General features: G+C 48.5%; 1 protein-coding gene across 4 annotated transcripts in view; it reads right to left on the bottom strand.

The window, feature by feature from the left end:
* SLC35D2 (solute carrier family 35 member D2) overlaps positions 1–26,614 on the bottom strand; it is a 57,800-nt gene that overhangs the window by 23,868 nt on the left and 7,318 nt on the right. For all 4 annotated transcript variants that reach the window (XM_051818600.2, XM_002708265.5, XM_008257752.4 and 1 more), the window contains exons 2-6: positions 18,894–18,927; positions 13,731–13,817; positions 6,573–6,640; positions 3,357–3,428; positions 2,603–2,671 (exon numbers count right to left, since the gene is read on the bottom strand). In XM_051818600.2, coding sequence (XP_051674560.1) covers positions 2,603–2,671; positions 3,357–3,428; positions 6,573–6,640; positions 13,731–13,817; positions 18,894–18,927 — 330 coding nt within the window. The remainder of the gene's footprint in view (positions 1–2,602; positions 2,672–3,356; positions 3,429–6,572; positions 6,641–13,730; positions 13,818–18,893; positions 18,928–26,614) is intronic.

Raw genomic sequence — 26,614 nt, 5'->3', positions numbered from 1 at the left:
AGAGAGAGGTCTTCCATCCGCTGGTTCACTCCCCAAACGGCCGCAATGGCCACAGCTGTGCTGATCCGAAGCCAAGAGCCAGGAGCTTCTTCCAGGTCTCTCATGCAGGTACAGGGGTCCAAGGACTTGGTTCATCTTCCGCTGCTTTCCCAGGCCGTAGCAGAGAGCTGGATTGGAAGTGGAGCAGCCGGGACTCAAACCGGCGCCCATATCAGTTGCTTAACCTGATATGTCACAGCGCTGCCCCCCACCCACCCACTGATTATTACAGAAGGAATACAACCTAACTTGGACCCTAAGCTAGCTCACAGCCTACCTCAGGAGTACACTTCAGTAGCAAACAGCTGAGTCTCTGCCCGTCACAGGGGCCAAGCTTCACTGCACTGCAGGCCACCAGTTAATCCAACCGCGTTCACACAAGGCAGCCACCACGCTGCATCCAGCCAAGCCGTCTCTGTACCGTCCCTCCTCTTTCTGGCCTTAAGTACTACCCGACCACATGGTAGCATGGAGCTTCCAAACATCTGCTGGTTTGCCAATCCTTCTTTTCTCAATTAAACTCCTGCTAAATTTATCTGCCTAAAATTTTTATTCTAACGGAGAATGAGTAGAAAAGGCTAGGCTTGGGAAGGCGTGCACGGAAGGCGCTGTTTAGTTCAGAGAGCCCGAGGGAAATTTCCAGAACCTTCAGTTCCCCCCTCCGGAGGCCAGGAGCTCCCAACAGTCGTGCGCTCATCCCTGAAGCCGTTCGTGCTGTCAGGTGTCTTACTCAGCGCTCACTGTAGGCCGGCAGCCAGGTGTGGAGTGTGCGAGTTGGCTCTGCTTTATAAATCAGAGCAGACCCTAGGCTAACTCTGGTGGCTGCCTTGCGGGCTTCCTATTTCAATTCCTTTAAGCCGCGTGACTTGCTTTGTTGAATAAAAAGGAGGAGGGAAACGCGGTGCGGAAGCTTCATCAGCCAGGGCACAGCGGCCCCTACATTCCTCTTCTCCGCCAGGATGACACAGGAAGGCCCCTTTGAGGCTCAGCCCACGGACTGCCATGCACAGCTGCCTGCACGTGGATGCACTAACAGGAATGAGGGGAAGAGGAGGGTCCCAGCAGGCCTGCAGCCAAGTGCTGTGAGTCTAAATGAGTTAACCAGTTTAAGCAAAATTCCTCCAACTTGTAGTCTTCCCCCTTGCTTCAGGTGGGTTCATTTGCTGGTATTACCTTTGCCTTACAGATCGGGTAAACTGAGGCCCGGAGAGGCCTGGAAACAATCGGCAGAGGGCAGGCTAAGTTCTGAATACCAGGATGAGGGCGGGGGGTCTGCACAGCAGTTTAGATGCCAGTATCCCACACTGCAGCCCATGTTGAGTGCCTGGCTTCAAGTCCAGCTCAGCTCCCGATTCCAGCTTCCTGCTGCACCCTGGGAGGCCCAGGTGGTTGGGTCCCTGTCACCCATGTGGGAGACCTGGATTCAGTTCTGGGCTCCTGGCTTCATTTGACCTGACCCAGTCCCAGCTGTTGTAGACATCTGGGAAGTAAAGCAGTAGAGGGAAGATCTCCCTCTGCTTGTCTGTGTGTGTATGTGTGTGTGTGTCTTTCTGCCTTTCAAATTATATATATATATATATATATATATATATATATATATATATTTTAAATCCCTGAGCCCCAGGAATGTTAACTGTGCAGCTGTGTTAAGCACCATGCTATAGCAAACAGAAATCCAAGTACTTGCCTGCCAATGCAGACAGGAGGATGGGGGGGGGGGTCCTCATTCCTGCTCGTGCACACTGAGGGTGAAGGCAGCAGTCCGGCCGCCCCTGCTGCCTTGTATCCCCAACATACAAATGCCCTCAAGGACGGCATGCTATGCTGGAAATGGTGACTGCTACGCTATCACAGAACGATCAAACCATCAGCATGCAGGCTTTAGAAAGTCCCCGTTTTTTTTTGTTTTGTTTTGTTTTGTGTTTTGTGTTTTTTTTTTTTTTTTTTTTTTTTTTTTTTTTTTTTTTTTACAGAGTGGACAGTGAGAGAGAGACAGAGAGAAAGGTCTTCCTTTGCCATTGGTTCACCCCCACAATGGCCGCTTCGGCCGGTGCGCTGCACTGATCTGAAGCCAGGAGCCAGGTGCTTCTCCTGGTCTCCCATGGGGTGCAGGGCCCAAGCACTTGGGCCATCCTCCACTGCACTCCCTGGCCACAGCAGAGAGCTGGCCTGGAAGAGGGGCAACCGGGACAGAATCCAGCGCCCGACCAGGACTAGAACCGGGGGTGCCGGCGCCGCAGATGGAGGATTAGCCTATTGAGCTGCGGCGCCAGCCTAGAAAGTTTTTATACTGGAGACAAATATCAGTAATAAAGGAAAACAGTTCAGGTGAAAATCTGTATTAATATCCCAGGCACTCCCTGCGTACCCTCAGACATGTGGTGGCGGACGTGGGACCCAGTGTGACTGTCACAGGAACACACGGGGACTCTGCTAACTTCAACAGATTTGTCTCCTGGCCACTCAATTCAACTGCAGCCAGATGGGAAATGAAAAACCAGGGAAGGGGCCTATTGTCAGAGACACAAAGACGTGATTGAGCCAAAGCGGCCCAGAGTCTTACCCAGCTGCTATGAACGCCCCGAGAATGATGGCGAAGACGCTGGCGATGATGTGCAGCGAATACTGCTTCCTGCCACGGGCAAATAATAAGAGAGGAAAGGTGACGGGGAGGCGGGAAGTAAGAATATGGATTACATTTTGCAGACAAACTGGAAACACACATCAACAGTTCCCTGCTTAAAAATCCAACACACAGAAGCTTCACAGAGCATCTAGAAGTCAGACCAAGCTGACAAACTCGCCTCAGCCTTTTTCTTCACCTGACTGCAAACCAGGGTCTGTGCTGTCAGCTTGCGGCATGTCAGCCTGAGTATCCCCGTGTGAGGTCTGTACGCCAACATTAAAGAGTGGCTTCCCCTGATTTCTGTTACAATCACCGTACGCTAATCGACCTCCCTGCTCTCCTACACTCCTGTGCTGTGTGTATACGTGGATAGTTCTTCTTCCATTTGGCTCTGTGAACAGATTCATATCCGTTTGGGGTGGCGGTTTTTCCTTTCATCATTTTCTATCACAAACATGTTAATTGTTTAATGTAAAACTGCAATTTAAAAAAAAAAAACCCTTTGGGTTCTTTGGAAATTACACACACACAAGTGGCTTCTTTTAGGTCAATAAACAACTTGTCCTTAAGTTCTTGCAACCAGAAACTCAGATCAACTATTTGGGCAGATGGCTGGATGACAGAAGTCGCGGGGTAAAGGTAATGCGCGCGATGGGGGACACACAGGACGAAGGGAACATAGAGAAGTCACCCGAGGATGAGCGTCTCGAGGAGCAGAGTCAGCGGGATGGTGAACTTCCTGAGGACGGTGAACATCGGCAAGCTGCCAGATCGAGACGAGAACACAACATCAGATGGCAGTAAGCACCGCTGCGGTGTCTTTCTGTTTGAACGGCCTAGCCATTCTCCAGATTCAATATAACCCTCACGTTTGCCATGAACAAATCATATGAAACCCTAAAAAGATACAGCAATTACATACTTCACATCATCCCCACCATCACACTATCGACCACTACAAAGACTGTGCTAAACCACTTGGCGATGGGGACGACGATCCAGCCTCCAACAAATCAGGCTGGCACTATATGTCAACAGTCGTTACACAGTCCTGACCTTGGGTCCAATTAGTCTAAGTTAATCATCCAGAAGAAAGGAAAAAAATTGCACAGACGTGTGCAAAGCAGTAATGCTTTTGGAAAAGTATCAGTAACGATCTAAATATCAGACACTAGCAATGGTAAAATAAACATACATACATCCACTGAGAGAACATTATATATATATATATATATATATATGTATATATAAAAACTCTGGAATATAAAAGCTCATTTTCCAACAGTGGTTAACGTGGAAGATACCAAACTAAATGTATCACTATCGTAAGATACATTCTGTATATGGGAAAAGGCTAAACCGAATACCTTACATTATGTTTTTATTCCTTTTTTTAAAAGATTTATTTATTTACTTTGAGAGTCAGAGTTACAAAGAGAGAAAAGGAGAGGCAGAGAGAGAGAAAGAGGTCTTCCATCCAATGGTTCACTCCCCAATTGGCCACAACGGCCAGAGATGCGCCGATCCAAAGCCAGGAGCCAGGAGCTTCTTCCGGGTTTCCCACAAGGGTGCAGGGGCCCAAGGACTTGGGCCATCTTCTACTGCTTTCCCAGGCCAGAGAGATCTAGCAGAGACCTGGATCGGAATTGGAGCAGCCAGGACTTGAACCGGTGCCCATATGGGATGCTGGCACCGAAGGTGGCGGATTTACCTATTACACCACAGTGCCAGCCCAAATGATGTTTTAAAGAATGGAATTATGGGCTATTAACATAATAATGCCATGTTACCCCCCCAAAATTGAGGGGTGTTTAGCACAGTGGTTAAGATACCACTTAGGATGCCAGCATCCCATATCACTGTACCAGGGTTCAGTCCTGGCTCAATTTTTCATTCCAGCTTCCTGTTGCACACCTTGGAAGGCAGCAGGTGAGGGCACAAGTCGTTGGGTCCCTGTCACCCACAGATGACAGAAGGATGAAGTTCTGGGCACCTGGCCTCAGCCAGCCCCAACTCCAGCCCAGGCTGTTGTGGGCATGTGTGGAGCAAACCAGTGCATGGAAGATCTGTCTGTCTCTTTCAAATAAGTGAAAACAAATAAATAAAACCAACTGTAGTAATCCTTGAAGGAAACAACAAACAACTAAACATACTACTGTGTGTTCTCACCACACACCCCAACCCATGGTTTCACTTCCCATGGCTGCACTCACCCAGGATCAACTGCGGACCCAGAATGTCACGTGGAAAATTCCAGAAACAATTCACATTTTTAAATAACTTTTACTGCAGTACATTGCAACCACTGTCCTATTATTAGTTTTGCTGTCAATCTCTTACAATGCCTAATTTTTAAGTGAAACTTCATCATAGCTCTGTAGGGATGGGAAAACACAGAATATACTGGGTTCAGAACAATCCCTGTGTCAGGGGTCTTGGAACTTAGCGCCTGTGGATAAAATGGGACACCATGATGCTAAAACCCGTATTTCATGGTTTTTTTCTTTTTCACATCACCATGCGCCCTTTCGAAAGGAATGACAAAGGGTGTCACTTCACATTGGTCATTTTTATATGTCCTCCTCCTGGTCTACCTCTCACCTCTCCATTTCCACTCTCACTGCACAAACAGGTCTTCCTCAATTGCTGTCACCCTCAGCACACGCCCTGTTTTCTCATTTTGTAGATTTCCATTCACGTGTGCCATTAGACTACATAGTACACACAATTTTCTCCAGTTTATAGGATGGCTTAGTCTTTTCACTCCTCCACTGTGATTATTTTTTACAGTGACTTTTTCCTTTTCCTCTTGAAATAATGATTTCCTTTTATGTTACTTACTTGAAAGGCAAACAGAGAGAGAGAGAAAGACAGAGAAAGCTTCCATGCACTGATTCACTCCCCCAGATGCTTGCAATGGCTGTGGCTAGACCAGGCCAAAGCCAGAGCCAGGATCTCAATCCAGGTCTCCCACGTGGGTGGCAGGGGCCTAACCACTTGAGCCATCATGGCTGCCTCTCAGGGTCCATACCAGCAGGAAGCTGGAATCATAAGCAGAGCTAGGACTCAACCCCAGGCACTGTAAAATGGGATGTGGCTGTCCCAGGCGGCACCTTAGCTGCTGTGCCCAACTCCCACCCTACAGTGAGTCTTGACAAAAGCAATCAGGACCCTGAAATAAATGCAAACTTCTTAATTATTTTATATAGCACACACTTGAAAACTGTCATTTCTCTTCCACACAAACCAGATAGAATGTTGCTGAATTTTATAAAACTGGGATAAAACTAAAAGTTAAACAGCACCATAATCACATAAACAAATCTACCTGGATAAAGCATACCGTCCCTACCTTGATGTCATCAGGTCTCATATTCTGTTTTTGGATTTGACTATAAGAAGAAATATAGGGGCCGGCGCCGTGGCACAGTAGGTTAATCTTCCACCTGCGGTGCCAGCATCCCATATGGGCACTGGTTCTGGTCCCGGTTGCTCCTATTCCAGTCCAGCTCTCTGCTGTGGCCCAGGAAGGCAGTGGAGGATGGCCCAGGTCCTTGGGCCCCTGCACCCATGTGGGAGACCTGGAAGAATCTTCTGGCTCCTGGCTTGGGATCAGCGCAGCTCTGGCCGTTGTGGCCCACTGGGGAGTGAACCAGCGGATGGAAGACCTCTCTCTCTCTCTCTCTCTCTCTCTCTCTCTCTGTGTGTGTGTGTGTGTAAATAACTTTCAAATAAATAAATCTTTAAAAAAAAAGATTAGGCTTTGGAGAAAAAAAAAACTCCAACTTAATTTCTTAAACTGCTAAATATCAGTCTCTTCTCTACGTAGCCTGAGCAATATCCTGAAAAAGCAAAGTTGAGAAGCAGATAGGGAAGGACCTCCCAGCAGCCCTCCACCTGCACCCACCTTAATTTCCTTGTGCTTGACAATCCACTTATGTGGTTCCCAACATAGAGGAGGGGCAGAGGAAACAGCTTCAATTTAAAAAAGAAAGAATATTTGGTTAGGAGCCAGTAACGTGTCTTCCTTCAGAAATACACTGGGGACATTCACCGCCTCCTCCACCAGTGGGAGAATCAGGTTAGTTCCTGCGTCTAAGAGGACTGGATTTTCTAGAATCCAAAAGACGTGCACAGTCTCTCCATGTGGTCCAAAGAGTTAGGTGAGCAGTGACGCCCACGAGCCTGGCGTTGGGGAGGGAGGGAGATGGCCATCTTGACCAGGCCTACGCAAGGAGAATATGTCCCTACCCCTGCACACACGTGCAGTCCTGTTACCTGCACACAATGCACTCCTCTGTCCCTGCACACACGTGCACTATTCTGTCACTCACACACACGTGCCCTCCTGTCCCTGTACACACATGCACTATTCTATCACTCACGCACACGTGCCCTCCTCCACCACCTGCACACACATGCACTTCTCCATCACCTGCACACACGAGCCTTCCTCTGTCCCTGCACACACATGCACTTCTCCATCACCTGCACACACGAGACTTCCTCTGTCCCTGCACACACATGCACTATTCTGTCACTCACGCACACGTGCCCTCCTCCACCACCTGCACACATGTGCACTATTCTGTCACACACATGTGCCCTCCTCCATCACCTGCACACACATGCACTTCTCCATCACCTGCACACACGAGCCTTCCTCTATCCCTGCACACATGTGCACTATTCTGTCACTCACACACAGGTGTCCTCCTCCACCACCTGCACACATGTGCACTTCTCCGTCACCTGCACACACGAGCCCTCCTCTGTCCCTGCACACACGTGCACTATTCTGTCACTCACACACACGTGCCCTCCAGTCCCTGTACACATGTGCACTATTCTGTCACTCACGCACACGTGCCCTCCTCCACCACCTGCACACATGTGCACTATTCTGTCACACACATGTGCCCTCCTCCATCACCTGCACACACATGCACTTCTCCATCACCTGCACACACGAGCCTTCCTCTATCCCTGCACACATGTGCACTATTCTGTCACTCACACACAGGTGTCCTCCTCCACCACCTGCACACATGTGCACTTCTCCGTCACCTGCACACACGAGCCCTCCTCTGTCCCTGCACACACGTGCACTATTCTGTCACTCACACACACGTGCCCTCCAGTCCCTGTACACATGTGCACTATTCTGTCACTCATGCACACGTGCCCTCCTCCACCACCTGCACACACGTGCACTTTTCTGTCACACACACGTGCCCTCCTGTCCCTGCACACACGAGCCCTCCTCTGTCCCTGCACACATGTGCACTATTCTGTCACTCACACACACGTGCCTTCCTCCATCACCTGCACACATGAGCCCTCCTCTGTCCCTGCACACATGAGCCCTCCTCTGTCCCTGCACACACGAGCCCTCCTCTGTCCCTGCACACACGTGCACTATTCTGTCACTCACACACACGTGCCCTCCTCCATCACCTGCACACACATGCACTTCTCCGTCACCTGCACACACGAGCCCTCCTCTGTCCCTGCACACACATGCACTATTCTGTCACTCACACACACGTGCCTTCCTCCATCACCTGAACACACGAGCCCTCCTCCATCACCTGCACACATGAGCCCTCCTCTGTCCCTGCACACATGTGCTCTGTTTCAGGCAAATCAAGGGTCAGGTGTCTTACCGGAAGCCACCAGGTTAGTGAACCTTTGGAAAGCTTGGGAACACCAGCCACATTCCTGTGGCTTCGCTGTATTTGTTTTGAAGACTTGGAATGATTAAATATCTACTAAGGTCAAATAAGGTACAACAGCATCGCACTACGGTTACTGAACTCTGAGCTTCTGAAGTATTTTCTCACCATCAAGAGGAATACTGTTCTGAACAGGCAGAAGAAACACACGGGATGTGAAGTCTTGCCTTCTGCAATGCATGAACAAACAGCGTCCTCTTCCAAGATCATGTGAGAACTCAGACTCTTCTAACCGGTATCACAGCCCAGAGCTACCAACAGGTATCCCATCTGTCTTTTCCCACTACCAAGAAGCAAGGCGTTCAACTCAGATAAGACATCCTTTGAAGCACTTTGAAATACTGCCATTTCCCCAAAAATGTTACAAAATTGTATTACTACATTTGCTTAAGAAAGAAGATAAAAAAGGACTTCAAAAGTACGTAGAGGGGCCAGCACTGTGGCGTAGAGGGTAAAGCTGTCGCCTGCAGTGCTGGCATCCCATATGGGCACTGGTTTGAGACCTGGCTGCTCCACTTCTGATCCAGCTCTAGATGGCCCAAGCACTTGGGCCCCTGCATCCATGTGGGAGACCCAGAAGAAGCTCCTGGCTTTGGCCTGCCCAGCCCTGGCTGTTGCAGCCATTTGGAGGGGTGAACCAGCATTTGGAAGATCTCTGTCTCTCTTCCTCTGTCTGTAACTTAGCCTTTCAAGTAAGTAAGAAAGAAATCTTAAAAAAAAAAAAAAAAGGGTTTGTAAAAATGGGCTCAGGTGTTTGATGCAACAGGTTAAGACACCACTTGGGAATGACTGACCTGGCCCAGCCCTGGGTATTTCAGGCATCTGGGGAGTGAGCTAGTGGTTGGCAGATTCTCTCTCTGTGTCGTCCTCAAATAAATAAGTAAATAGTGTTGTTGTTCTTTTTAAGTTTGTGAAGGGGTCAGCACTGTAGCACAGCTGGTTAAGCAGCTGTTTGCAACGCTGGCATTCTGTATGGGACCACAACTTCGAATCCCAGCTGCTCTACTTCAGATCCAGCTCCCTACTACTGGGCCTGGGAAGGCAGTGGAAGATGGCCCAAGTGCTTGAGTGTGCTTGCCAAACACGTGGGAGATTTGGATGGAGTTCCAGGCTCCTGGCTTCAGACTGGCCTGCCCAGCCCTCACTGTTTGGCCTTTTGGGGAATAAATCAATAGATGGAAGATCTCTCTCTCTCTCTCTCTCTCTGTCTCTCTCTCTCTCCCCTGTTACTCTACCTTTCAAATAAATAAATATTTTAAAGATAATAAAAAGTTTGTGAGAAAGAAGAAATAAAAAATAATGTGGAGGGCCGGCACTATGGCTCACTTGGTTAATCCTCTACCTGCGGCACCGGCGTCCCATATGGGTGCCGGGTTCTAGTCCCAGCTGCTCCTCTTCCAGTCCAGCTCTCTGCTGTGGCTCAGGAAGGCAGTGGAGGATGGCCCAGGTGCTTGGGCCCCTGCACCTGCATGGGAGACCAGGAGGAAGCACCTGGCTGCTGACTTTGGATTAGCGCAGCGAGCTGGCCGTGGCGGCCATTTAGGGGGTGAACCAATGGAAGGAAGACCTTTCTCTATGTCTTTCTTACTGTCCAACTCTGCCTGTCAAATAAAAAAAATAATAATAATGTGGGGCCAGGTGTTGTGGTGCAGGGGCTAAGCCATTAGCTGGGACACCCACATCTCATACTATAGGGTCAGTTTGCGTCCCAGCTGCTCTGCTTCTGATCCAATTTCCTCTTAATGCACCTGGGAAGGTGGCAGGCGATGGCTCAAGTGCCTGGGCCCCTGCCAACCAAGTGGGAAAGCAGGGATGAGCTTCCAGCCTCCAGCTGCCACGTGGTCCAGGCCTGGCTCCCGCAGGCATTTGGGGAGTGAACCACTAGATAGATGATCTTTCTATTCCTTTTTCCTTCTAGTAGATGAATGAAAATAAATAAAACATTTTTAAAATAATAATGCATAGCGGGACTGGCGCTGTGGCACAGTGGGTTAACACCCTGGCCTGAAGCACCGGCATCCCACATGGGTGCCAGTTCTAGTCCCGGCTGCTCTACTTTTGATCCAGCTCTCTGCTATGGCCTGGGAAAGCAGTGGAGGATAGCCCAAGTCCTTGGGCCCCTGCACCTGCATGGGAGACCCAGAAGAAGCTCCTGGCTCCTGGCTTCAGATCAGCACAGCTCCGGCCATTGCGGCCAATTGGGGAGTGAACCAATGGAGGGAAGACCTCTCTCTCTCTGTGCCTCTCCTCTCACTATGTAACTCTGACTTTCAAATAAATAAATAAATCTTAAAATAATAATGCACAGCTTCTATGAACTTTTTAAAGGCCTCTCAAGTGAGAAGCAGGGGATGATGGATCCAAGACGTCCCCTTTCCTAGTCAGCCTTCTGGTTATGAATGACTCACAATAGCACAGCTGGTGATAGTACAACTTAGGCTTCAAAAACAACAGCTGTTCCCATTGGCTGTCCCCATTTCCACGCCTGATCCAAAAACAAAAGCAACACCGACTGCTGAACTGTGTGTGCTAATCCCCTTGCTGGAAACAGCATTGGATAAGGTGACTTTTAAATGCTAGGTCATTAACTTAAAACCTTCATAGATGCATAAGAGGACTCAGAAGACCACGAGGAACCCGCAGGGCAAGACTAAAGGAAAAACGTAAACCTCGAGGAAAACCAAGGCAAGCCCACAGGCACAGAACCCTGGACTAGTTCTTTTTTAAGATTTATTTATTTATTTATTTATTTATTTGAAAGTCAGAGTTACACACAGAGAGAAGGAGACGCAGAGAGAGAGAAAGGTCTTCCATCCACTGGTTCACCCTCCAAATGATTGCAACAGCCAGAACTGAGCTGATCTGAAGCCAGGAGCCAGGGGCTTCTTCTGGGTCTCCCACATGGGTGCAGGGGCCCAAGGACCTGGGCCATCTTCTACTTATTCATGGGTTGATTTAAACTTTAAAGATATCAATTCTTCCCAAACTGATTGATAAATTCAATGCAGACCCAATCAAAACCTTGAACATTTATTTTTATGACAAGCTGCTTCCAATGTCATATACTAATGCAAAGGACCAAAAACAAGGAAAGCATTAAGATTTGTTATAAAGCTATAGTAATTAAGTCTGTTTGATTATGGTGCAGGAAACAGCTTCCAGAAACAGATCCATGGGTGATCAACAGTACTGTAGGAGGCGCAACAGAGAACAGGCACCTGGCCAGGCAACTAAGGTGCCAATGAAGACACTAAGGTGCCCATACCGAAGTCCTGGGTTCAGGTTCTGCTTTGCACCCAATTTCAACTTCCTGCTAACACAACCCTAGAAGGCAGCTGGTAATGGCTAAGTACTCAGGTCCCTGTCACCCACATGGGAGACCTGCATTGAGTTTCAGGCTCCCGGCTTCAGCCGGGCCCAGCACTGGGCATTGCAAGCAGTTGGGGAGTTAACAAGTAGATGGTGGAAAAACATTCTCTCTCTCTCTCTCTCTCTCTCACACACACATACACACACAGTCTCTGCCTTTCAAACAAAAGTTTTGTAAAAATTGAAAAGGTTTTCAACCTCATTAGTCATAAGGGAAGTGCAAATTAAAGACATCGCCACACATTCACCAAATCAACAAAATCTCAAACGACTGCACACCAGGAACTGGCAAGAACGTGAAGCAACAGGGACACGGGTGCACTACGTGCTGGGAATACGAACTGACAGAACCGCTGTGGAGAAGGGTCTGACCTTGTCTGCGGCACTGGGGGATGTGCAGACCATGGGAGCCAGCAGCAGTGAAGCCCCAGGGACACAAGTGCGCATGTGCTGTCAGGGACTGAACCTCGCCCCCTCGCCCCCTCGCCCCCTTCCCCAGGGTGACTGCTCCTGAAGACAGGACCTCTAAGGGGTACCAGTGGGGCCCTAATCCAGTGGGACTCAGGTCCTTGTGGGAAGAAGGAGAAGGGGCCAGCGCTGTGGCATAATGGGTTAAGCTGCTCCCTGGGACGCCGGCATCCCACATAGGATACTCTAGATGCTCCTCTTCTTATCCAGCTCTCTGCTGTGGCCTGGGAAAGCAGTGGAACATGAGCCCCTGCACCCACGTAGGAGGCCCAGAAGAAGCTCCTGGCTCCTGACTTCGGATCGGCTCAGCTCTGGCTGTTGCAGCCATCTGGGGAGTGAACCAGCAGATGGAAGACCTTTCTCTCTGTCTCCACCTCTCTCTGTAACTGTTTCAAATAAATAAAAAATAAATCTTCAAAAAAAATGCCTGTCCTAATGCCTGGCACCCTGGAACTGTTTGGTGTAGGGTGGCTCCATTCCACATTCCCAGGAAGGAACGGTAGATCTTCTGGTTCCACCAGAGACAAAAATCATGCATTTCTATGCATGACAAATTGTAGTCTCCATCTCACTCATGGTTTTTTGCAATCCAAGCTAATGATGAAAACTTAAAACAGGAATAAGCAGCCCAGGGTGCACAGGCCAAATCCAGCCTAGAAACGAAGAAAGGTACTGTATGTATCCAAGCTAAACAAAACCATTTGTACTGGATACATACAATCTCCAGGTGCAGACAGAGAGAGAGAGAGAGAGGTCTTCCATCCACTTGTTCACTCCTCAAATGTAAATACGTAAATCAATTTTACTGGAATAGAATTAGATCGATTCATTTTCCCATCACCTTGGGCTGCTTTCACTGCACATCAGCAGAGTTAAAGAGTAGAAAGGAAGGTGGACTGGCCCTTTTACCAAAACGTGTGCCGGTCCCTGAGTTAGAGTTTTGTCACGAATAAATTTGAGGTCACACAATACCCATGTTTGTCATGGTTGATGTCTGTCACGATGTATGTATTTCAGGTCAGTTACAAGGCACATACTCTTATTGTGATTGTACAACAGACCTGGACACCTCAATGACAGATAATCTTTTTTTTTTTTTTTTGGACAGGCAGAGTGGACAGTGAGAGAGAGACAGAGAGAAAGGTCTTCCTTTCTTCCACCCCCCAATGGCCGCTGCGGCCGGCACACCATGCAGATCCGAAGGCAGGAGCCAGGTGCTTCTCCTGGTCTCCCATGGGGTGCAGGGCCCAAGCACTTGGGCCATCCTCCACTGCACTCCCGGGCCACAGCAGAGAACTGGCCTGGAAGAGGGGCAACCGGGACAGAATCCGGCACCCCGACCAGGACTAGAACCTGGGGTGCCAGCGCCACAGGCGGAGGATTAGCCTAGTGCGCCGCGGCGCCGGCTGACAGACAATCTTTACAGAGAAGTTTCTTACCAGTGCACGCAGGGGTGTGCATTTCCCACGTCCCATCACGGCTTTGTCACATACCTTTACAGGAATTTTCTTGTCAAAATCGGGGAAGTGAATGATTTTATTCAGCTTGGACACATACAGTATCATTATGGTGGCCGCCATCTAAAACAAGCGGAGAGACAAGCTTCAGCAAGATAGCTGGGAAGACTGCTCGACGTAGCAACATTACCGGAAGAAAACAGACTCATCCGAAAGAAACAGAACAACAAAATCAGTGTTCCGGGTTCCAGGAAGAATATTCATGGAACTCTGAAATAGGTTTTCTTGCCACTAAGCGGATTCCGGCAAAACTACAGGCAGAAGCTGAACATCAAACAGACTCACGGATACACATATTATCCCCAGGGGCTCCAGGAATGGTGGCAGAGGCGTACAGGGAACCCTCAGGGCAACAGCTGGTAAGGCCCCACATGGACCTTGTACCACACTTCCCATGTGTGGAGGATATGGGCACCTTCCTACAAGGTGAGCAATGCAAACAATTAAAAAAAAAAAAATAGTGGGGCTGGCACTGTGGCATAGTGGGTTAAAGCCCTGGCCTGAAGTGCCGGCATCCCATATGGGCGCCGGTTCAAGTCCCAGCTGCTGCTCTTCCTATCCAGCTCTCTGCTATAGCCTGGGAAAGCAGTGGAGGATGGCCCAAGCCCTTGGGCCCCTGCACCTGTGTGGGAGACCCAGAAGAAGCTCCTGGCTCCTGGCTTCAGATTGGCACAGCTCCGGCCGTTGCGGCCATCTGGGGAGTGAACCAGCAGATGGAAAAACCTCTCTCTCTGTCTCTACCTCTCTCTATAACTCTGTCTTTCAAATAAAAAAAAAAAATAGGAAACTCCACACAGACACACTTTTCAGAACTCCAATATTTCCTTAACATGTAACATAAGAGAACAGAGAAAAACAAATTCAAAAATGGATTTTTCTCTCCAGTCTTGACAGTACATCAAAAACGTCTCCTTCAAATCATATCAATATGGAATACACTGGGTAGATTAGAAGCACTCCATACAGAGTGGCCTGGTGGTTAATATGCCCATATCCCATTAGCAGAGTAGCCTGGGTTCAAGTCCCATCTCCCGCTCCTGACTTAACCCTGAGTGGTAGCGTAATGGCTCCAGTAATTGGGTTCCTGCCACAGGAGACCTGAATGGCTCCCAGCTGGGCTCATTGCAGGCATTTGTGAAGTGAACCAGAGAGGCCGGTGCCACGGCTCACTAGGCTAATCCTCCACCTTGCGGCGCCGGCACACCAGGTTCTAGTCCCGGTCGGGGCGCTGGATTCTGTCCCGGTTGCCCCTCTTCCAGGCCAGCTCTCTGCTGTGGCCCGGGAGTGCAGTGGAGGATGGCCTAAGTGCTTGGGCCCTGCACCCACATGGGAGACCAGGAGAAGCACCTGGCTCCTGCCATCGGATCAGCGCGGTGTGCTGGCAGCAGCGTGCCAGCCACAGAGGCCATTGGAGGGTGAACCAATAGCAAAGGAAGACCTTTCTCTCTGTCTCTCTCTCTCACTGTCCACTCTGCCTGAAAAAAAAAAAAAAAAAAAAAAAAAAAGTGAACCAGAGAATGGAAGCACTCGCTCTCTCTCTCACTCGCTCTCTCTCTCTCTCTCTCTCCTCTGTGTGTCTCTGCCTCCCAAACAAAATATTCTTGAAAAAGAAATAAGCCTTATTATTTATTATTAGGAAATAAAAAATGTTAATGCCTTTCCATGCAAATTTTAGAACTTAATTTCCTCTATATGAAGATACAAACTTTAAGGATTTATTTATTTATTTGAAAGACAGTTATGGAGAGAGATATCTTCCATCTGCTGGTTCACTCCCCAAATGGCCACCACAACCAGGGCTGGACCAGGCCAAAGTCAGGAGCCAGGAGCCAGGAATGCCATCTGGGTGGCACCCATGAGGGTGGCAGGGACCCAAGCACTCAGGTCACCTCCTGCTGCTTTCCCAGGTGCATTAGCAGGGAGCGGGATCAGCACTGGGACTCCAACCAGTGCTCATATGGGATGCCGTGTTGCAGGTGGTGCTTAACCCTCTGTGCCATGACGCCAGCCTTGAAAGCTTTAGAGTTATAATCCTAGCGAATTTACAAACTTGCTCCTAGTGAACTACAAACTTGATACAACAGATTTGTATAACTCAAGTCCATCCTGATTTATGACTGAACTTCACCTTGAGGTCTCACCTTGTAATTCTTTTTTTTTTTTTAAGATTTATTTATTTATTTGAAAGTCAGAGTTACACAGATAGGAGAGGCAGAGAGAGAGAGAGAGAGAGAGAGAGAGAGAGAGAGAGAGACAGGTTTTCCATCCGATGGTTCATCCCAAATTGGCTGCAACAGCTGGAGCTGCAGCGATCTGAAGTCAGGAGCCAGGAGCTTCTTCCAGGTCTCCCACACAGGTGCAGGGGCCCAAGGACTTGGGCCATCTTCTGCTGCTTTCCCAGGCCATAGCAGAGGGCTGGATCGGAAGTGGAGCAGCTGGGTCTTGAACCAGCGCCCACATGGGATGCCGGAGCTTCAGGCCAGGACGTTAACCCGCAGAGCCACAGCACCAGACCCTCACCTTGTAATTCTTAAAGAAACATACTAACTCAGTTAAAATTCAAAACTCACTTTAAATAAGTCTAATTCAGACTTTCTAAGTTTCGGTCTGGAAGACCACTTTTGTGGCCATTGTGGAAGTGAGCCAGCAAATGGTTTCTCTCTCTCTCTCTTTTTCTCTTTGTCACTCTGTCTTTAAAATAAATAAAAGTAAATCTTTTAAAAATTAATTAAATTAAAGAATTAAAAAATTAAAAAAATAAAATTGGGTCTAACTGGCCTCTTCACGCAACACACTGTAAGTTAGGAAGGCCTGACCATAACTGAGTATAAGCCAGTGGATCAAACAACCGTGAATTTATTTGGCTTGGGGACTACAAAGGTTATATTATCACATATTCAATGAGTCAGCATAATTCTATTAAATTTTTAGGTATTTATTTTCATTGTATTTGAAAAAGGAGAGGGACAGAGACAGATGGAGAGAGATGTCCCATCCATCTGCTGGTTCATTCCCCAAATGTCCAAAACAGCTAGGGTTGGGCCAGGTGAAAGCCAGGAGCCAGGCATTCCAACTGGGTCTCCCACATGGGTGGCAGGATCCACAAGTACTTGGGCCGTCACCTGCTGCCTCCCAGGGTATGTGCATCAGCAGGAAGCTGGATTAGAAGTGGAGTGGCTGGGCCTTGCACCAAGCACTCCAATACAGAATATGGACACCCCAAGAAGCAACGTAGACTACTGTGCCAAGGTTATTTATTTATAATTCAAGAAAGACAGGCAGAGTTCCCAAATGCCCGCAATGGGCAGGGCTGGTCCAAGCTGAAGCCAGGAGCCAGGAATTCAATCTGGGTCTCCTACGTGGGCGGCAGGGAGCCATCACCTGCTATCTCCCAGCGTCTGCACTAGCAGGAAGTTGGAATCAGGAAGAGCTGGGACTCAAACCCAGGCATTCCAGGTGGTATCTTACCAGCTACCCAAATACCTGCCCCTCACTGATCTTTTGTAAGTGCTTTTTTCCTATATGTTTTTGCATTGAAACATAAAGATAGTATGTTTTTTGTACAACATTGTTTCCTGGTCATAATTTTTCTTCCTAAAGTGATACTGCAAAAAGCTATTCGTTAGCATACTATTTACTCAGAATAATGTTTACTCACAGAAATGACAGGTTTCTCTAGATTCACAATTAAAATTTAATTAACAGGTACAATTTTCATAATTTTAAGCTTTTCCCTAAGTAACTTAGAGCAAAAAACACTTGGACGCCTGTTACTGCTTGTTTACTAGAAATCAACAGCCCATGACCAAAGGAATAAAATAAACACGTTAGTATTAATGGAACATTTCAGAAACAGCCAAATGGACTTAGTTTGAACATTTACCCAAGTTTACGCTGGTACCTGAGAGCAAATATTGGAAACTGCAGTAAGCAGGGCTGGCATTGTGGCACAGGGAGTAAAGCCACTGCCTGGGATGCCAGCATTCCATATGAGCACCGGTTCAAGTCCCAGCTGCTCCACTTCCAATCCAGCTCCCTGCTAATGCACCTGGCTGGGAAAGCAGCAGAAGATGGCCCAAGTCCCTGGGCCCCTGCCACCCATGAGGGAGAACTGGATGTAGTTCCAGGCTTCTGGCTTCAGCCTGAACCACGACAGCTGTTCAGGCCACTTAGGGAGTAAACCAGTGTATGGAAGATACCTCCCTCTCTCTGTAACTCTGCCTTTCAGATACATAAAGAAATATTTAAAAGAAATTGCAGGAAGCAAACTGCAGACATATTTTCTTGGCAAAAATTGTAATCAGTCTCCAGCATTTACCAATGTGGAGATTTGATAGAAAAATTCAAATTCCTTCTTTCTCTTGAGAAAGCCCTCAAGTTCTGATAACAAGGAGGTGGTGATTCTCCCCCCATCACATCAATATTTTTCCAATCTGTACACTGGCTTAATTAAGTACCAAGCACAGGATTCTGAGAGCAAAAATTCTCAGAGCCCGCGCTGTGGCGTAGCAGGTAAAGCTGCCACCTGCAGAACCGGCAGCTCATATGGGCGCCAGTTCAAGTCCCAGCTGTTCCACTTCCAATCCAGCTCTCTGCTGTGGCCTGGGAAAGCAGTAGAAGATGGCCCAAGTCCTTGGGCCCCTGCACCCACGTAGGAGACTAGGAAGAGGCTCCTGGCTCCTGGCTTCGGACCAGCGCAGCTCCGGCAGTTGCGGCTAATTGGGGAGTGAACCAGCGGATGGAAGACCTCTTTCTCTCTCTGCCTCTCCTTTCTCTGTGTAACTCTGACTTTCAAATAAATAAATAAATCTTTAAAAAAAAAAAAAAAAAAAGAATTCTCCCCAGCCCACCGTGTCGCTCTGGGTCCTCAGGCCCCCAGCTTATAGTAATTCCATTCAGTGAAAGAACTTAGAGCAAATAGTTTTCTTCCCCCCACCCCCCCACCCCCACATACAGCAGTCCTGCATTGGAGACTGATTGCACAGAGTCACGACTTCACCATGTCTCCTCACCAGTGGCAGGATCCCCCACCCTTTAGAAACACCGACTGAATTCATAAACCGTGGTCTTACCCAGAGACCCATAAACATCATCATGTACCCTGTCTCAGGAAGAGACAGGTTTAACTTGTTCCCTTACCTGTCCAATTCCGAGAACAATCGGTGATGGAAAGCTATAAAAAACACAGAATAACAAAGTTCAGCAACATATAAGAATATGAATACGGTGCATAAACATGACAATGGGGCTGGCGCTGTGGCACAGTTAATAAAGCCGCTGCCTGCAGTGCCGGTATCCCATATGGGCACCGGTTCGAGACCTGGCTGCCCCACTTCCGATCCAGCTTTCTGCAATGGCCTTGGAAAGCAGCAGAAGATGGCCCAAGTCCTCGGACCCCTGCACCTGTGCGGGAGATCCAAAAGAATCTCCTGGCTCCTGGCTTCAGATCATCCCAGCTCAGCCTTTGCAGCCATTTAGGGAGTAAGCCAGCAGATGGAAGATTCTCTCTCTCTGCCTCTGCCTCTCTGTAATTCTATCTTTCAAATAAATAAATAAATCTTAAAAAAAAAAAAAAACATAATGACAGGAGCTATTATGGGCTAGACAACGCAAACTCAACTTTCTTCACTTTTCAGCTAACTGGTCCTTGCAACACCTGGAAGACAAATGTAAACGACAATATGACTGTGTATGTGGAGAAGCCCCAAGAGGCTGCTGAGAAGTGACTAGAACTAACGGAATCATTTTAGAAAGCTCATCAAATACAAGATAAATACATTTTTATTTTATTATTTTTTTAAGATTTATTTATTTGAAAGGCAGAGTCACAGAGAGGCAGAGACAGAGAGAGAGAGAGAGTGAGAAGAAAAAGAAAGAGAGAGGTCAATGCTGTGGTGCACTAGGTTAAAGCCCCAGCCTGCAGTGCCCACATCCCATATGGGCACCAGTTCGAGTCCCGGCTGCTATGGCCTGGGAAAGCAGTGGAAGATGGCCCAGGTCCTTGGGCCCCTGCACCCACGTGGAAGACCCAGAAGAAGCTCCTGGCTCCTGGCTTCGGATTGGCACAGCTCTAGCCATTGCGGCCAATTTGGGAGTGAACCATCGGATGGAAGACCTTTCTCTCTCTCTCTCTCTCTCTCTCTCTCTCTCTCTCTGCCTCTCCTCTCTCTGTGTAATTCTGACTTTCAGATAAATAAATAAATCTTTAAAAAAGAGAGAGGGAGAGAGATCTTCCATCTGCTGGTTCACTCCCCAGATGGCAGCAACAACCGGAGCTGCACTGATCCAAAGCCAAGAACCTCTTCCCAGTCTCCCACGCGGATGCAGGGGCCCAAGCATCTGGGCCAACTTCCACTGCTTTCCCAGGCCACAGCAGAGAGCTGCATTGGAAGTGGAGCAGCCAGGACCCAAAATGGCACCCATATGGGATGCCAGCACTGCAGGCAGCAGCTTTACCTGCTACACCACAGCGCCAGCCCCAAGATAAATATATTTTTAAAAGGCAACTATATATCTATATGCCAGCAGGAATCAAAGAAAATGAGCAATGTAAAGACATTTTACAACGGCACCAAAAAGAATCAAATAACATTAACTGAATATTTTGAAGGAGCTTTTTTATTGTTAGGTATGACACAGTATTAGTGTGTGCTGCTTTATGTTGGTTTATTTGGAAGGCAGAGACCAAGACAAATAGACAGACAAACATAGAGCTCCCATCTGCAACGTTCATGCCCAAAATGATGCCCGTAACAGCCAGATATGGGCCACGCCGAAGCCATGAGCCCAGAACTCAATCCAGGTCTCCCATGTGGGTGGCAGGGACTTGAGTGCTTGAGCCGTGATCACCTGCTGCCTCTCACGGTGCATATGAGCGGGAAGCTAGACTTGGGAGCAAAGCTGAGAATCAAACCCAAGCACTTTGATCATGGACGTGGCTGCCCCAAGTAGTGTCTTTTTTTTTTTTTTTTTTTTTTTTTTTTGTCATGAACAGATAGGTTTATTTCAATAGTAAGTTTGAAACTCTTGTCTTTAAGCAAGGATACTACAGTAATTTTATCAAGAATAGACAATATCCTATACTGTCAAATATATAAAAGTTCCTTTTGCCTTTCCATACGCCTTTAAATCTAAGTCTCTGGAGAACCTGAGAAGCACTACTCCCTCTCTCTGTATTCAACACAGATACCATGGAGTTGGCAGGGTGAGAAACAATTGCGCTGGCTCCTGGCTTCGGATCGGCCCAGCTGCTGCCATTGCAGCCACTCAGGGAGTGAACCAGTGGATGGAAGACCGACCTCTCTGTCTCTCCCTCTCATTGTCTATAACTCTGCCTCTCAAATAAATAAATTTTTTTAAATAAAAGCATTTTCAGCACAAACACACGTATGGTATACAAAGTGATAAAGTTTATTTAAATGGTAAGAAAGCAGACACACACACAGACACACACACACACGTATAGTTATGGTGGGCCAGAGAGAGAAGGGGGTTGGGGAGGGGAAGTGTCGCTCCCCCTCTTCATGGAGGAGCGACACTAAACCCTGCCTAGGCTTCATATCCGAGTCATGGCACCATTATGTCGCTCCCCGTCTTCGTGAAGGAACGACACAGGACCCTGCGTTGTTCTTTCGTCTGCTCGGCCCTCCCCGGGTTTGCTGCTGGTTCTTCCCGGGTTGGCTACCGACCCTTCCACCTCCGTGGAAGGGCGGTTCCCCCTGCCACTTTCCCCACTTCCGCGGGGGAGCGGCACACCGCCGGCCGGCTCTCTCGGGGGCTGCACAGGTGTTCCTTCTGATAGATGTTCCTCTTAGATGTTCCTGGTGCATGGTGTCTCTCTCCTCCTTTATAGTCCTCTTCCACCAATCCCAACTCTGCTACCCACACGCCGAGCACGCTGCTCTCCTCCAATCAGGAGCAGGTCCTGCAGCTTGTCAAGTTGGTGAGAGGCAGCTGGGTAGAAGCTGTTTGCTCCTCTCCCAGCGCCATATTGTGGGAGAGCAGATGTATAGAATAAGTCTTAATTCCAGTAACTTAGTCTAGTCCGAGTTGCTCCTCACAGGGAAGTAGAGAGAGGGGAACACCCTCAGGACCTCCTCTTGTTCTTGCCTAATGAGAGACCGAGTACCCCCCAGCACCTCCTTTTATGAACCAATGTGGTCACCTGGGAGACTTATGACCCCTCCATAAAATTCCACATTGCAGCTTAATGCACATGACGTGGGGACCCTTCTCCAGGTATCCTGGGAAAGGGAGTGTTCTGACCGACAGAATAAAATGACATGGGGCAGGGCCTTGTGGTTTGCGACCCCCAGCTCAGCTAGCTACCTTGAACCATATCATACCTGCTTAACACATTTTTTCAAGTGAAAATAAGGTCACCACAAGTGAGACTGTGTGCTATTTGCACAATGATAGTGGACAGGTGCAGAGAGGATGAGTATATAGATAGGATAGGATGGACAGGTGCAGGTAGATGCATGTATAGACCCCTGCATCAGACAAGGATGCCACTGCAGAGGCCCAAAGAAGGCTTGCAACAAACGGCATTGGGGGATTTGGGTACAGAATCCTGACCCCTACCTCACATTGTTCTTAACAAAGCAGCAAGTAGATCACTTGATTGCTCAACCCTTCCTTGGTGCCCAGGCATTCTCTGAGAACACCATAAAAGCTCAACTATATCACTCAGCCCTCACTCTGCACGTCAGAGAGAAAACACACCTGTCTCAGATAGGGTACGAAGGGACAGAGTAAACCCACCTCAGCAGAGAAAATAGGGTGGATGTCTGGACAGCACCACCAGCAGGTGCTGGGTTGCACCTGCTCATGTGCCCACTCTGGACAGAAGCACTCTCCCCAGCGGGGGCCTCCCTAGCACAGCTACCCTCCGAGAGCTCCCTGTATTCCAACCACTGGTCTGTATAAGGGTGCAAAGGCCAGGGCCCGTCACCCCACTCAGAACAAATCTGTAGAGCCATTGCAGTAGCACAGCCTGTGGATCAGCCTTTGTGGTGAAGCGCTCCACTCCCTGCATGTCCAGCGCATCTCAGATTATACAACCTGCAGCACGAAGCAAGATAAGGAGGCAACACCATGAACACACAGTGCTTAGGGAAGATCAAAGAGCTCAGCCATCCTCCTGCACACTCGCTCTAGGCTATAGAGCACCTCAGGAAGAGTAAGACACAATAAAACAGGAGCTCAAACTGACATGAGCAGTCAAAGGAGATGAAAGGAGAGAACAGACCCAAGGAAAACACAGGAGACCAATCACTGGAACTGCTGCGTGGATAAACAGCGTCAGAAACACAAGGATCCATGTGGGCACTGCCGAGAACACCTGAGGAAGCCACCCCAGTGCATGGAGAGGAAAAGGACAAACAGGAGAGAGAGAGAGAGAGAGAGAGAGAGAGAGAGAGAGAGAGAGATGGAAGTCAGACCAGCAACACACTATTGGGGTGAGTGCTGTGCCTGATGTGAGTAACTCAGTAAAAAAAAAGATGGTTTAAAGATAAAAGACAGGGGGCCGGCACTATGGCACTATGGTGCAGCGGGTTAAAGCCCCAGCTTGAAGTGCTGGCACCCCATGTGGGTGCTGGTTCGACTCCCGGCTCCTCCACTTCTGATCCAGCTCTCTGCTATGGCCTGGGAAAGCAGTAGAAGATGGCCCAAGTCCTTGGACCCCTGCACCCTTGTGGGAGACCTGGAAGAAGCTCCTGGCTCCTGGCTTCAGATCAGCTCAGCTCCGACCTTTGCAGCCATTTGGGGAGTGAACCAGTGGATGGAAGATCTCTTTCTCTGTCTCTACCTTTCTCTGTAACTCTTTTAAATAAATAAAAATAAATCCTTTAAAAATAAATTTTAAGAATAAAAAGATAAAAGACAAAAACTGATTTTCCTAAAGTGAGTGGGGGAAAAAATGAATCTTCAGATCTGCCACCACACAGTGTTACAGAAGAACCAGCAAATGAAATCTCAACACGAGCAACACAGCAGCCACGAACTGTCCATAAAAAGCCTAACAACAGAATCCCGTCAATGAGAGACATTGATGAAGTTGAGAATGAAGACATATGGACAAGGAGTTATTGCATCCATTTATTTACTTGTGTGTTTATTTTAAAAGATTTATTTATTTGAAAGGCAGAACTACAGAGAGAGGAAGAAACAGAGATCTTCCATCCACTGGTTCACTCTCCAAATGCTTCAATGGCCAGGGCTGGGCCAGGCTGAAGCCAGGAGCTTCTTCCCGGTCTCCCACAGGAGTGGCAGGGGCCCAAGTACTTGGGTCATCTTTTGCTGCTTTTCCTAGGCCATTAGCAGGGAGCTGGACTGGAGGTAGAGCAGATAGGACTTGAATCAGTGCCTGTACAGGATGGCGTCACAGGCGGCAGCTTAACCTGCTACGCCACAACACCAGTCCCTACTGCATCCATTTAAACACAGACCGAGTTCAAACAAGGATGGGCCTATAATTAGCTTATAGAACATGGAACATGGAAGACATGGAACCCAGGGGAGATGAGAAGGAGTGTACCCTGTCCTCATCTCTCATAGTAGGGAGGTGACACACGTTACCAGAAATTCAAACATGGATTAGAAACAAACAATGGGGGTAGGTGTTCTGTGCAGCGTTTAGGATGCCTCTTGGATTGCCTGCATCCCAAGGCGGAATGCCTGGATTTTTCTCCTGACTCTGTTCCCGATTCTAGCTTCCTGTTAAAGTGAGCCCTGTTAAAAAGCAGGTGATGGCTCAAGTCCTTGGGCCCCTGCCACCCACATGGGAGACCCAGATGGAGTTCCAGGCTCCTGGCCATGGCTTGGCCCAACGGGGACTGCTGTGAGCATTTGGGGGAGTGAGCTAGATGATAGGAGCTCTCTACCTCTCTTTCTGTCTTGTGAAAGAAATGAAATTCTTAAAAATTGAAACATAAGTTTGCAATAAACATAACAATCCTAACTTCTTAGTTTTTATACTTTTTTAATCTCTAGTGGGATCATTTAAGAAATATTTACCCTTGTAGTAAAGAAATTATATTTGGAGCTGGCCCTATGGCATAGTAGGCTAAGCCTTCGCTTGCAGTTCCAGCATCCCATACGGTCGCCAGTTCCAATACCCGGCTGCTCCACTTCTGATCCAGCTCTCTACTCATGGCCTGGGACGGCAGTGTTAGATGGTCCAAGTCCTTGGGCTCCTGCACTCATGTGGGAGACCCAGAAGAAGCTTCTGACTTCTGGCTTCAGATGGGCTCAGCACTGGCTGTTGCAGCCATCTAGGGAGTGAACCAGTGGAAGAAAAACGTTTCTCAAGGCCGGCGCCACAGCTCAGTAGGCTAATCCTCTGCCTTGCGGTGCCGGCACACCGGGTTCTAGTCCCGGTCAGGGAGCCGGATTCTGTCCCGGTTGCCCCTCTTCCAGGCCAGCTCTCTGCTGTGGCCCGGGAAGGCAGTGGAGGATGGCCCAAGTACTTGGGCCCTGCACCCCATGGGAGACCAGGAGAAGCACCTGGTCCTGCCTTCGGATCGGCGCGGTGCGCCAGCCAAAGCGCACCAGCCGCAGCGGCCATTGGAGGGTGAACCAACGGCAAAGGAAGACCTTTCTCTCTGTCTCTCTCACTGTCCACTCTGCCTGTCAAAAAAAAAAAAAAAAAAAAAAAAAAAAAAAAAAAAAAAAGACGTTTCTCCCTCTCTCTCTCAAATAAATAATAAAAAATCTTTTAAAAATAAAATAAATTTTAAAAATATTTTAAAATCCCTGCATAGTTTTTCTTCATAGCACTCATTTTCCATAAACTTTCTGAAGGCCCTGGTCCCTATAATTCGCAGTCCCCAACTGAAAAATCAGAGGATCTGACTGGTGCCACATACACTGGAAGGCTGTGATATGAGGTTCACAGGGTCAGCCGGCCAAACTGCTTACACTGAATGAACTCAATCTTTTCCATCTAACTTTCAGTTAAAGAATAAAGGAGGCCGGCGCCGCGGCTCACTAGGCTAATCCTCCGCCTAGCGGCGCCGGCACACCGGGTTCTAGTCCCGGTCGGGGCGCCGGATTCTGTCCCGGTTGCCCCTCTTCCAGGCCAGCCCTCTGCTGTGGCCAGGGAGTGCAGTGGAGGATGGCCCAGGTGCTTGGGCCCTGCACCCCATGGGAGACCAGGAAAAGCACCTGGCTCCTGGCTCCTGCCATCGGATCAGCGCGGTGCGCCGGCCGCAGCGCGCTGGCCGCGGCGGCCATTGGAGGGTGAACCAACGGCAAAGGAAGACCTTTCTCTCTGTCTCTCTCTCTCACTGTCCACTCTGCCTGTCAAAAAACAAACAAACAAACAAACAAAAAAGAATAAAGGAAAATAAATCAGTTAAGATTTCTAACAATAAAAAAGACAGTCAATAACATGAGGTATCCTACTAAACAACTGGTCCAAGTTTTTCAGAAAATTAATGTCAGCTGTGCGCTTTTGGCACAGCGGTTACGATCCCACTGAGCATGCGCACATTCCCTATCTGAGCACCTGCTTCAAGTCCCAGCTCCACTGCTGATTCCAGTTTCCCGGGAGGCAGCAGCTGACGGCCCAGGTACTTGGGTCCCTACTGCCACTCATGTGGGAGTCCTGAATTGAGTTCCAAACTCCTGGCTTTAGCCTGGCCCAGTCCCAGCTGTTGTGAGCAATCCAGTGAATGGGAATCTCTCTCTCTCTCTCTCTCTCTCTCTCTCTCTCTCTCTCTCTCTCTCTGCCTTTATGGGGAGTGGGTGGATAGGGATCTTTTCTAGGTTAAAATAAACTACAAAAACATAACTCCATGTATTGCATGGGCCTTGACTGGATCTTGACTCAAATGTTAAAAATAACCATAAAAACA

Source organism: Oryctolagus cuniculus, chromosome 1 (genome assembly GCF_964237555.1).
Source record: "Oryctolagus cuniculus chromosome 1, mOryCun1.1, whole genome shotgun sequence".
NCBI lineage: Eukaryota > Metazoa > Chordata > Mammalia > Lagomorpha > Leporidae > Oryctolagus > Oryctolagus cuniculus.
This window is presented reverse-complemented; position numbering and strand designations above follow the sequence as displayed.